The 11,285-nt window shown below is 47.7% G+C and overlaps 1 protein-coding gene across 2 annotated transcripts; it reads left to right on the forward strand.

The window, feature by feature from the left end:
- The first annotated feature begins 431 nt into the window (after positions 1-431).
- Positions 432-2,884, forward strand: fam210ab (family with sequence similarity 210 member Ab). Of its 2 annotated transcripts, none has more exons than XM_015949356.3 (4): positions 432-573; positions 1,500-1,953; positions 2,029-2,140; positions 2,340-2,884. In XM_015949356.3, the coding sequence occupies exons 2-4, from the start codon at positions 1,544-1,546 to the stop codon at positions 2,649-2,651; spliced, it is 834 nt and encodes a 277-aa protein (XP_015804842.1). In that variant the 5' UTR covers positions 432-573; positions 1,500-1,543; the 3' UTR covers positions 2,652-2,884. The 2 variants fall into 2 exon arrangements, with proteins under 2 accessions (XP_015804842.1, XP_015804843.1); XM_015949357.3 differs by lacking the exon at positions 432-573 and adding an exon at positions 740-950.
- Positions 2,885-11,285: the final 8,401 nt, after the last annotated feature.

Here is an 11,285-nt window from a genome sequence, read left to right on the forward strand (position 1 = left end):
TGGTGAAATTACAACAAATTCGCTTTCCCAAATCAAACTGATTGAACAAAATAACACACTTTCCTCTGTCGTAATCATCTATAACCAAATATATTATAATTTTAACCTCTGATTACAAACACAAATGTTTACTATAACGGGGGACAAGAGTTCAGACTAAATTTAACAGCACAAGTTAAAAGTTATATTTTCTGGCTGAATCTCTGACACTAGCTAAATAAGCCGTTAACGCTCTTCATTCATATAAAATGTCTGCGTTTGGTTTCAAGCCGCCGCACGGTTTATGAGCTACTGTCCCAGTGGGTCACCCTGCGCGGGCATGCTGGGAAATGTATTTCTACGCTAATGCAACCCACTAGCGCTTCTTCTTTGGCTTTGGCCAGACCAACGGACCAGACCTACAGAAAGTACTACATTTCCCAGTTTGCATTGCGCGATCGAGGTTACATGCTGCCCACAGTCCAGGTGCAGCAGAAAATGTGGTACTTGAGGCGCTGACAGCTAAACCTTCTCGCATGGCATTAGAGATTCAGAAGTGCTGTTTCTTTTGGACTTCAACACATAACTTCCGGTGTAAGTGTTTTGTTTGTATTCAACGCTGACTTAGCTAGTCACAGCTAGCGGAGCTTAGCAGAGCTAGCTTAGCTAATGTCAGGCGTCAAAAGGCGACGTTGGCAGCTCAGAGTGAACTAACTGTGAGCTAAGCGACATAACCGAACCAGAATAAACCGCCCTGTGATAAGGACCTTTTATCTGCCGGGAAACACCCGGGGTTTGGGTGCTTCACCCCTTGTCCCCTAGCCACATGAGCCCAATGTCCGCTAGCCTGACACATGGCTGTATAGAGAGCTCCACGACTGTATCTTTCTGCGTCCTGATAACTTTAGTTGTTCCACTGGCCTTTTTATTTTGGAGGAACCAGTAAGGACTTCCGGTCTCGACAGGCTGATGTAAGTTTGTCTCAAATCAATAAAGTTTTCTCTGCTTTTGTTTTTATCAGACACACCTCCTATAATGGCGTTTCTCATTAGATCGTGAATCTGCTTTCATTATTCGTTATTCAGGGACAAGTTTGGAGTTCAAATCCTCTAAAACAAAACTTTTCTTGGACCTTTTCTACTTGTCTGGATAAAACGGATGTAGTCATTTCCTCTTCTTGTGATTGTATTAGGTAGAAACTCACCTATAACGTTTACACAGTGTCCTGTCTTTGGTTATTTTTGTGTTATTTGTATTCTGCACCCATCAACGTTCATATCTAGTTTAGTGACATCTCTGATTCCACCTCATGAAGCGGGTGTGACTTCAGACTTCCCTAGAAAATAAACAGGGCTAGAATCTGTTAAATGGTAACGTGTCACAGAAACGTGTTGCTTTGGGTTGCAACAGAACCGACGTAGATCTTGTTTCAGGTTTTAACACAAATGACATTACAGCTTCTGATCTTCACTGTTAGAAACTTAAAACTGATTATAATGTAGTTTGTGTTTTTTTCCCAGCGGTTTGTGGTTGAGCATCACAGCAGCGCCACGGAGGAGGGAAGATGATAATCCGGCGCGTCCTGACTCACGGAACGTTGTGGCGAGTGGCGGCGGTGCGCCCGCTGGTTGCTGCCGCCCCTGAGCGTGCTGCAATGTTACGGTGCTGTCTGCTCCACCCGTCGCCTCCGCCGCTGCAGCCTGTTGGTCTGCGATGGCTCTCAGCATCTGCCTGCAGCAAAGCAGCTCATCAACCAAAGCACCACCCCTCCCAGGAAGGTCCAGAGTCCAGCTCCACACCTCCATCACAGGAAGGAGACCCTGAGCCTGTGGAGGTGGACCCGCTGCAGGACAAGTCCATCGGTCTTTACCAGAGGTTCAAGAAGACCTTCAAACAGTACGGGAAGGTGTTGATCCCGGTGCACCTGGCGACGTCCTCCGTCTGGTTTGGTACCTTCTACTATGCTGCTATGAAGTGAGTGTTGCACCCTTTCAGACTGAAAAGCCTCCTCCCAGAAGACGTCTAACTTGTGTGTTTCATCTCCTTCAGAGGTGTGAATGTGGTGCCGTTCCTGGAGATGATTGGTCTACCAGAGTCAGTAGTTGGCCTTTTGAGAAACTCGTCGAGTGGATATGCTCTGACTGCATACGCCATGTACAAGGTTTGTTTCCTCAAAGGCCCCCCGTCAGCTGCATCCTGGTTTTGTTACCAAGTGGAGCAGCTGGATTCATTACACCTGGGGGCGTGTGCCATGTGGTTACACCTAACCAATCACAGAAGGGCTAGGGTCGTACTAGTACCCCGTGAAGGATTCAGGTGTTTCTGCTCACCTGCTGCTGTTGGTCTTTCTTCTTCTACAGATTGCTACTCCAGCCCGGTACGCCGTGACTCTTGGGGGGACGTCACTGTCTGTCCAGTACCTGCGTAAGCACGGCTATCTGTCCACACCGCCGCCAGTCAAAGAGTACTTCCAGGACAAAATGGAGGAGACGAAGGAGAAACTGACCGAAAAGATGGAGGAGACGAGGGACAGGTTCACAGAGAAGATGGAGGAGACAAAAGAGCGCATCTCTGAGAAAATGGAAGAGACGAAGGACAAGCTCTCTGGGAAACTGCAGGAAACCAAAGACAGAGTCTCTGAGGGAAAAGCTTTTTTTAGGAAAAAAGAATGATTGGCAGCTTCCAGGTTACAGCCTGGTTCTGTTTGGGTCCGGCCATGGAGGGGGGAGTGAGACGTTGCTCTGTCCCTGTCTTGTCCGTTTACACCTGGTGTCTTTTTAATAACTGATCCCGGATTCTTTGATCTCTCCCACAATGCACTGCACACGTAGACCAGGCAGCAGCTTGTCAGACCGCGGGTGTCACCACGGCGCCGACTGAACCGTTGTTGGAGATGCGCTGATTCTGCTCGCTGCAGAGCGACGCCGGCCGCAGGCACATCGGCACTCATCCTTGTTATCCACGCCGTCGTCCATTAAAGCCCGTCTGAAGGCTGGAGCTTTCACTTGTGTCCTTTATCGTGTCATCCCGCAAAACCACGTTTCCCTGGTAACCAAAGCAGATCCACCACTGGGGGAAATCAGAGGATCAGCACGGGATGGTTTGTTTACACACAGTCTGATCAGCCACTGTATCCACCGTGTCAGAAACATGTCCCCGAGTCACACACGGGTCGGGTTGGGTCTGCAATCACATGACCAAGGGGTCACACTCTGGACACCTCTGCCCTTGTAGCGATGGGAGCCAGGGTTCTGTTCTGTTGTTTATGTGAAGTTCATGAGAACGTGATAAATGTTAACCTGGGTTCTGCTGGGCCGTGTGTGAGCAGCAGCTGTAAACACACCGTAGGAACTTTAGGATGTGTGGTTTTACTTTGGTAGTCAGAACTTCCCACTAATCTGAGTAAAACACTGAATAAAAACTGATCGTACCTCGTTGTGCTGAGTCTGCTTCAGGAGAATAAAGAAAACCGTTTGTTTCGAAGATTTACTGCATTTGACTCTTGAAACGAGCCTGACCGCAGGTGCTGATGCCACTGGACAGGTCCGTGCACTTTAACTCAAATTACTGCTAATTAGCTACGGTTTCATCTGTCCCTCACATCACACTGTTAGCTGACTGGTGACATCACACAGATTTGACCCTATTAACGCCTCGTCATAGGGTCATTAAACAGCAAAGGGGCATCAGCAGGACCAGAGCCCTAATGTCAGGGTATTGCAAACGGGACTGTTATTGAGGCCAAACATCAACAAGGCAAACGTCAGCGGTCGTCCACAGAAACCCGGAGGTCCCAGTTGACCGATATTTTCCCAGAAATCCGCTTCTTTCAACCGAGAGTAAGATCTTAAACTCCCCCTGGTCCTCTGGAGCCACAGGAGACCCTTTTAACTGGGCTTGAACCAAGAAAAGCCTTTAGGTGCCCAGTCCTCCAGACCCATGTAGAAGAAACAATCTGGAACATAGCGCCTCTCAAGATAAAAATCACAAGACGCTTCACAAGAACAAAGATGGGGCCTGGAGGAGATGGCCCAAGTGGCTGGGGGGGGGGGGGGGGGGGGGGGGGGTTTGGGCCTCTGTCACCACTTAGCAGTGAGATCCTACAGGCCATGCAGTTACTCCCTATGTTCTGATTCTCTCCACTCACTAATCCATGCTGGAGGAGTGTGTGAGAAATGGTGACCTCTGCTGTCCAAACTAATGAGCTCATGTTTATGCAGACCTGCTCTCCCACAGGGAGGATGGCAGCGAGGACTCCTGAAGCAGGTCTGTGTCAGGGGAGAGTGTGTTTGAGCACCACTCAGGTGTCAGAAAGCTGCATGAACCCTGGGGTGACACCAGGGTCATGAGGAAAAAAAATCTTTCCTCAGCATCAAGTCAGAGAGGTTTAACTGAAACAGTCCTGTACCCAACATCGGTGCTCCGCCCACACGCACACACCTGGTTTATGTCAAAGACAATCTTCTGTGAGATCTCTGACCGCGTGTAGGGCAGGGCTTCACGTTAGAGTGGCTACATCTTTACATTTCATTACAACCGGTGCTGATTCAGAACCGGAGCAATCACCCAATAGGAAGCTTCAGGTCTAAACAGGGCAGGCATGCAGGTTCCAGGTCTTTCGGGTTTTACTGGGAACCAGTTTCAGAACATTTAGGGACAACGTCCTGCTCAAATACAGAAGGTTAAAAACTTACAATATAGCTTTGTGTCTAAAAGCCTGAAGGAGCTTTAGCCTGATGTCTCCTCCCTAAACAGCTTGCTTGTGTGTGTGTGTGTGTGTGTGTGTTTTCCCAGCAGTATTTTGGCAGCACGAGGTTCACGGGGAGGACTGGACTTGTAAGCACTTTGAACATGAGGCTTGTTTCACTCCTGAGGACGAGTTACCAGATGGAGTTTGTCTATAAATAAAACGTTCCCTCTGAAATATACAGAAAATTATGTTTTATTCACATCATTACTTTTCAGGGCTGAGTGAATCTTTTATCCAGAGGATCAACGTTCAAAGACACGACTGATGTGGCACTTTAGGAAAGATTCCTCGGTTTCCTCTTTTAATCAGTCTGTAACAGTTTTTAATCACGTTACAAAGAATAAAAGCAAGTCCACGTCACGCCCACCTCCATCCCGTCTCCAGGTAGGACCGCAGGACCAGTCCAGTTCCTCTCAGACACACAGGAAAATGACCACAGAACCATTCCCCAGTTGTTCAATCTGCCTTTTGTTTGGCTTGGTTCTGTGGTTTTAGGCTGAATCTCCAGAACTGTTTCTGTCATTTCTGCTGTTGACAATGATAATGCATCGTCTCGTCTTCTTCTGCCAATCTGGGTCCGGGTCGCCGGGGCAGCATCCCAGACCGTCCTATCCCCGGCCACCTCCACCAGCTCCTCCGGTAGGACCCCCAGGCGTTCCTGGGCCAGATCGGAGATGTACTTTCTCCAACATGTCCTAGTCGACCAGGGGGGCTCCTGCCGGCAGGACATGCCTGAAACACCTCCCCAGGGAGGTGTCCAGGAGGCATCCTGACCAGATGCCCAAACCACCTAAACTGACTCCTCTCTATATGGAGGAGCAGTGGCTCTACTCAGAGTCTCTCCCAAATGTCTAAGCTCCTCAGCCCAGCCACGGCCCAGAGAACACTCATTTCGGCCACTCGTATCCGCCATCTTGTTCTGTCGGTCGTTACCCAAAGCTCTTCTTGACCATAGGTGAGGGCTGGGCAGTAGATCGACTGGTAAATGGAGAGCCTTGCTTTCCAGGTCAGCTCCTTCTTCACCACAACTGACCAGTTCAGCGTCCGCATCACTGCAGACGCCGCCCCAATCCGCCTGTCGATCTCCCGCTCCCTCCTTCCCTCACTCGTGAACAAGACCCCAAGATACTTGAACTCCTCCACTTGAGGCAGGACCTCTCTCCTGACCCGGAGTTGGTAAGCCGTTCTTTTCCGGGTGAGAACCATGGTCTCAGACTTGGAGGTGCTGACCCTCATTCCAGTTGCTTCACACTAGGCTGCAAACCTCCAAGAGCTGTAGGTCAGAGCCTGATGAAGCTAGGAGGACCACATCATCCACATAAAACAGAGATGAGACTCTCCTGCCACCAAACCATATAATGATAATTAGGTGTACAAAAACTACAAGTCCCATAGTGCACTGGGACATGCAACCCCAGAAGCTCCGCCCCTCTCATCCTGCAGGAAGGAAGGTGAGAGGTAGTCTCCTTTTCCAAATAAAAGCAGAACAGTCAAATCCCAGTTTGTCCCAAAGTTTTCCGACAGGGACGCGGGAAAGTTAAGTTTGAACTTCTCCGCTAGTTTCAAGCTGGAGAGGACAAATCTGAAAAAGTCTACTTCTGTGTTCAAAGATATTATTGTGCAGAACTCTGCAGCAGATTCCTGGACGCCACTTCCTTGTATGTCTCAAAGTTTTCCAGGCTTTCAGGTTTTTTACAGGTTACTCACCCTGGAGGAATCATGCACGCTCCAAAAGGCTCTTCAACTCATTGGATGAACCAGAAGTTATTTATTAGTCTAAGTGTACATTTTGATAGACAAACATATTTATAGCGATGCCATGCTAACGTTTTAAATCTAAAACTTCTTAAGGGTCTTCATTTCCAGAAGATCAACTTTTGATAAAACCTTCCTGGACTCTTCTACGGAGGTGGTCCATAAGAGTCGGGAACGTGTTGATGGAAGGTTGATCGGTTTTCCAGACTCTGATGTTGGAGAAAATCTCTGCAGGACAATCAAGGTTCTCGAACTGGCACTACGAGCCTTTCTAAACCCATAAACTGTAAGTAACCATGGAAACGGGTGAACTAACAGGTGTGATGGCTACGGCTGAGCACTGTATCCCAGAGGTGGGTGATGCTGACCTCAGCACCAGACAGACAGACAGACAGGCAGGCAGGCAGACACTTTTAAAGTTTTATTTGTTACGCTGCAGTCTGACTACAGCATGAGTACAAGCATAAAATCTTTGACTACAACAGCACTTGGAGCAACATTTTTTGATTTTTTTCTTCTTTTCTGTAAAAGTATTGCAATAACAGACCTTAGGCCTAAAACCTATTACATCACAATTGCTTAAATAAAAAGAGGCAAAAGTACACCACAGTTTTACCTCTGTGTTACATACACGTATATATGGTGACTGAGCACAGCCATATATAAATGTGCAGATTTCAGCACAGAGGAGGGGTGGGGGGGCAAGGATTCATCTGTAAATAAAGCTACGGATGTTACAGAACCCAGGATGGAGGCAGTCCTATGGAACGGTGGAGAAAGGTGTTACTGTCGCCGTCACTAGAGTGGAACTATGCCGACGGCTGCTTGAGCACAGACCTCGTCGGAGTGGAGGAAGAGAGCGCTGCAGGGGGGGATTAAATAGCCAGACCAGTCTGAGCCTAACTTCAAGACACACAAAAAAAAGTCCAATACGGAGGAGGCAGCTCTGCGTTTGGCGCGTAGCTATGTACATCATCCATAGGTACGAGTGAACATGCTCTGCGGTTATTGTACAGTGGAGACACTCGCGGTGCATACTGGAAATAAACAACAGCAGGTTCAACATGAGTTGTTTAATACATTGTGCCACGTTTACTGTTGTTATGTAGAAAAGAATCCGTGAATACAGAGTAAAGGTTAACTGATAGGTTTAACGGTTACCCCCCCTCCCTCACACACACAGCCCGTTTGGTGCTGCTGGTGCCTCCATCCCAGCGTTTATCCTCGTCAACTGTCCTCTCCAGCTGTAACAACCAGAATGAGCGGTACTCAGCAGCTTTTACACTTTGGCAGGTATACAAAACATCGGCTGAAGGAAACAAAAAGGCGACGAGCTGCCAGAGTGCAGATTCTCCGTCTGATGGAGGAATCTTGGCTGCTCGTCGAGAGTCAAATCCAAGCGCAGGCCGGGAACACAGGCCCATGACGGTGTGTGTGATAGATCTGTGCAATAGAACTTTACGTGTTTGAGTCAGCCGGGGGGGAACGAGACTGAAAGACCCCATCCAGGTTGCAAGCGAAGGCTGGCACCAAGACGGACAAGCGACCCCCAGGTTCTCAACACTCGTTTGTTTATAGCAAAATATTATAAGCAGTTATTTGTGTTGCAGTTATATTCTAAGCATTTTTTGAAAACCACGTTTTGCCATAAAAAAAAGACAAAGCACGTTTTTAACTGTGGGCCTTTACAAATTTGATGCTGCCCTCTTAAAACTCTTATACTGTCTATACATTATATTACATTATTCACAACATCTTCTTGTGGTGTCTACCCATTGGGTAGGATATGTGCATAATATATTCAAGTTATATACAGCACCTTACAAACAAACATAAAGAAAGACAGACTACTGAAAAAAGCACCGTTGGAAGTGAGGCACAACGAAGGTGGGAGCTTTTTGAGTGCAAGTGGGTTCCTATGTCTGCTCCACACACACACGGGTCACATTACTGCCCGGAACCAGCCGGCTGGCACTCTCCGTCGGGCACGACGGCCACTGGCATCACAGCTGGGAACGTTCTGAGGAGGACCATGTCCTCCAGACAAAACTCAAACTGGAAACCAGAAAACGTGTGTCCTGCCAGACGGGTGGTGTCCACCGCTGAGGTGGAGCGAGGATTCCAGGCAGCAGTGAGACGGAGGTGTGTTCCGCTCAAACATGAACGTTAGGCACCGTATTTACTCACATAACAGTAACATGCAAACCTCCTTGTAGAAAACGGAGAATTCATTGTATTTATCCTCGGGTTACGAGTCGTGACTGCGCGGTACGAACGAGCTGGAACAAAAACGAGAGAGGGACTACAGAAAGGAGATGTTAGACAGTGGAGTATGAAGCAGCTCCATGCAGCCAAGAGCCTGAAGTCCGACAACGTTTTAGGGTCACTAAGAAAAAACGGACCAAAACAAGAAGGGAGAAACGTGCAAGAACAAAGTCCAAAGTAGGCGGGGTAACGAACCCCGCTGAACTCCTGTTTATTACTTTACTATCACTTTTGTTGTTTTCTTCAGCAGCAAGTGGTCAAACTGAAAAGTTTCACAATAAGAGTCTGAAACACATATCTTAAAGGTGCTTAAAACAAGTGACTTTCTCACTAATGTTCCACGAGTTTCACGGCTGTTACCGGCTACGGTTCACCGCCAGAAGATTGTAGATGTTAGTGAAGATGAGTCACACACAGAAAGTACTTAAATACGTCACTGGAATATCCAGCTGTTGGTGGTGACGGAAAATGTAGCTCAAGATGTTTTATAGCCAACTAATTGCATTCACGGTTAGCACCGTTATTTCAACATTAGCTTCTAGCCTTCTTAATCATGTAATTAGAGTAAAACAAAGTGCTGCCGTGGCTTCTCAGGGGTAGATGAAATAACTTCTGGGTCGCTCCTGTTTACTGGCTTCAGCTCTTTAAACAACTCTGCTGCATTTTGTCGACTGGTGCTGAATTACAAATGCCGGTGCAGACTGGGCAACTCCTGGGCTCAGATTGTAAACAGTGACCCCCCACTGGCCTTTCTGGAAAGGGAACCCTCCCGTCGCCTGGGAGGGAACGTGACTGAGACGTTAGACAGTTTTTTGATTTTTTACAGTAGAGTTCTTGTGTATCGTACCTTTACGCTGATAAAAAATAGAGCAGAGTATTGATATGCTACTTTTATCAACTTCATAAATTTGAAGGTACGTGTGTTTTTGAGACTCTTATTGTGAAAGAATGCAGGAAGTTCTTTGCGTTCAGACCGCTGTGTTTTACTGAGTAAAAACAAACCCAGCCATGGTGATAAAATAAGAACAAACTATCGCTGGCCTACTGAGGACTTTAGTCTCAAAGTTTCTATTTAAATCTGAACTTTTCCTCGTATCTGATTTCCTCTCACTCGCCTTAAAATGCCATCACACAAAGGACCAGGAGAACGTTTACAGCTTTTCTAACTTGATACCGCAGAAGGTCAGAGGTCTCAGGGGACAGGACGGAGACGGGGTCATGAGAAGCAGCAGTAGCAACGACGGTAGCTTTAGCAGCAGCGACAGTGTCGCAGCAGTGATGCAGAAACACACGACTAGAAACATCTGAGCGGGACTCGTGAGTACATTCAACCGACGTGGGGAGGATTAGAGGGCCGCAGCTAAAATCGACTCAGCCGACTGTAGAACATAAAGATCAGGACCGGGAACCCACCAGGAGGCAGCAGACGATGGCCGAAGCCACAGCTGTAGCATCTGCAGCAACCAACGAAGCCCAAGTAGGAACCGTGTTTAAACACATCTAGTCTTGTGATTCTGATATCCTGAAACGTCAACAAATGTCATGAAAAGCTCCGTGGATGATCCGTGTTTCTGTGCACCAAGAGGGATAGGGGTTGCTTTACCTTAACCCTCCTATCCATAACTACATGTAGGCCATCTGGATTTAGCTTTACAACATCTGGTCTGTTGTCCAGAGAAAATGGACCATTTGCATGTTTTCAATTGGACAGACTGTCCAGTCATGTGACAGTGTTGTCTGTGAGACAGCTCCAACTGCTCCAATCTTCTAACTGTGCACAGGTTCATGCTAATGTTCTTCTATAAATCCCTACATAGACCTGAACCCTGGTGCATCCAGGGTCCTGGAGCTCCAGGAGTCCCTCTCCCTAGCCGCACCCTCCAGCTCCTCCCATGCAAGCACCAAGAATAACCTGTTTATCTATTGTGACCTGTAGGAGCTGGTCTTAGTTCAGACTGGATTAGCAGTTAGCTCAGCAGCAGTGGAGGATTTAAACTCCCTTTTTCTACACTGTAGCTGTTCAGGAAGTAAGATGTAACAGTTTCTAAATTAGAAGGAGAAACAGTTCAGAACGACATTCATCCCTTCGGTTCCTCCCTCACCAGAGCGACAGGAACACAGTCCAGTCGGCCTTCATGGGACTTGTTGACCATCATCACAGCTCCAGTTAGGAGGCCTTCAATCGGAGCTCGTCTTGGATTTGAATATCATCTGACCCTAAAACAGGCGGTGTTGGACTTGTGCAGCGATGTGCGGGAGGTGTGGGTGGGTCGCGCCCTTTCTGATGATTTATCTCTGTGCCTTTTTAGTGAGTTGTGAAAGAGTCAAACGTGTTTGACTCTTTACCTCAAAGCAGTTAGCTAATAAGCCACGGAGCCACACACACACACACACACACACACACACACACACTCCTGCTGGAGCATTAAGTGCTTTTCAGTGCTGCTAAAGGTTTGACCTACAAACACACTTGTTCTGTGACGAGAGGACTGAAGCAGCACGCTGCTGAATGACGACTCCAGTCTGAACTTTAAAG

Source organism: Nothobranchius furzeri, chromosome 5 (genome assembly GCF_043380555.1).
Source record: "Nothobranchius furzeri strain GRZ-AD chromosome 5, NfurGRZ-RIMD1, whole genome shotgun sequence".
Lineage (NCBI taxonomy): Eukaryota > Metazoa > Chordata > Actinopteri > Cyprinodontiformes > Nothobranchiidae > Nothobranchius > Nothobranchius furzeri.

Bases quoted from the DNA above. Each gene is read 5' to 3' on its own strand.
- fam210ab (XM_015949356.3), top strand. From the start codon at position 1,544: ATGATAATCCGGCGCGTCCTGACTCACGGAACGTTGTGGCGAGTGGCG. The intron at 1,954-2,028 runs GTGAGTGTTGCA...CATCTCCTTCAG, and splicing joins TTCTACTATGCTGCTATGAA to AGGTGTGAATGTGGTGCCGT. The intron at 2,141-2,339 runs GTTTGTTTCCTC...CTTCTTCTACAG, and splicing joins CTGCATACGCCATGTACAAG to ATTGCTACTCCAGCCCGGTA.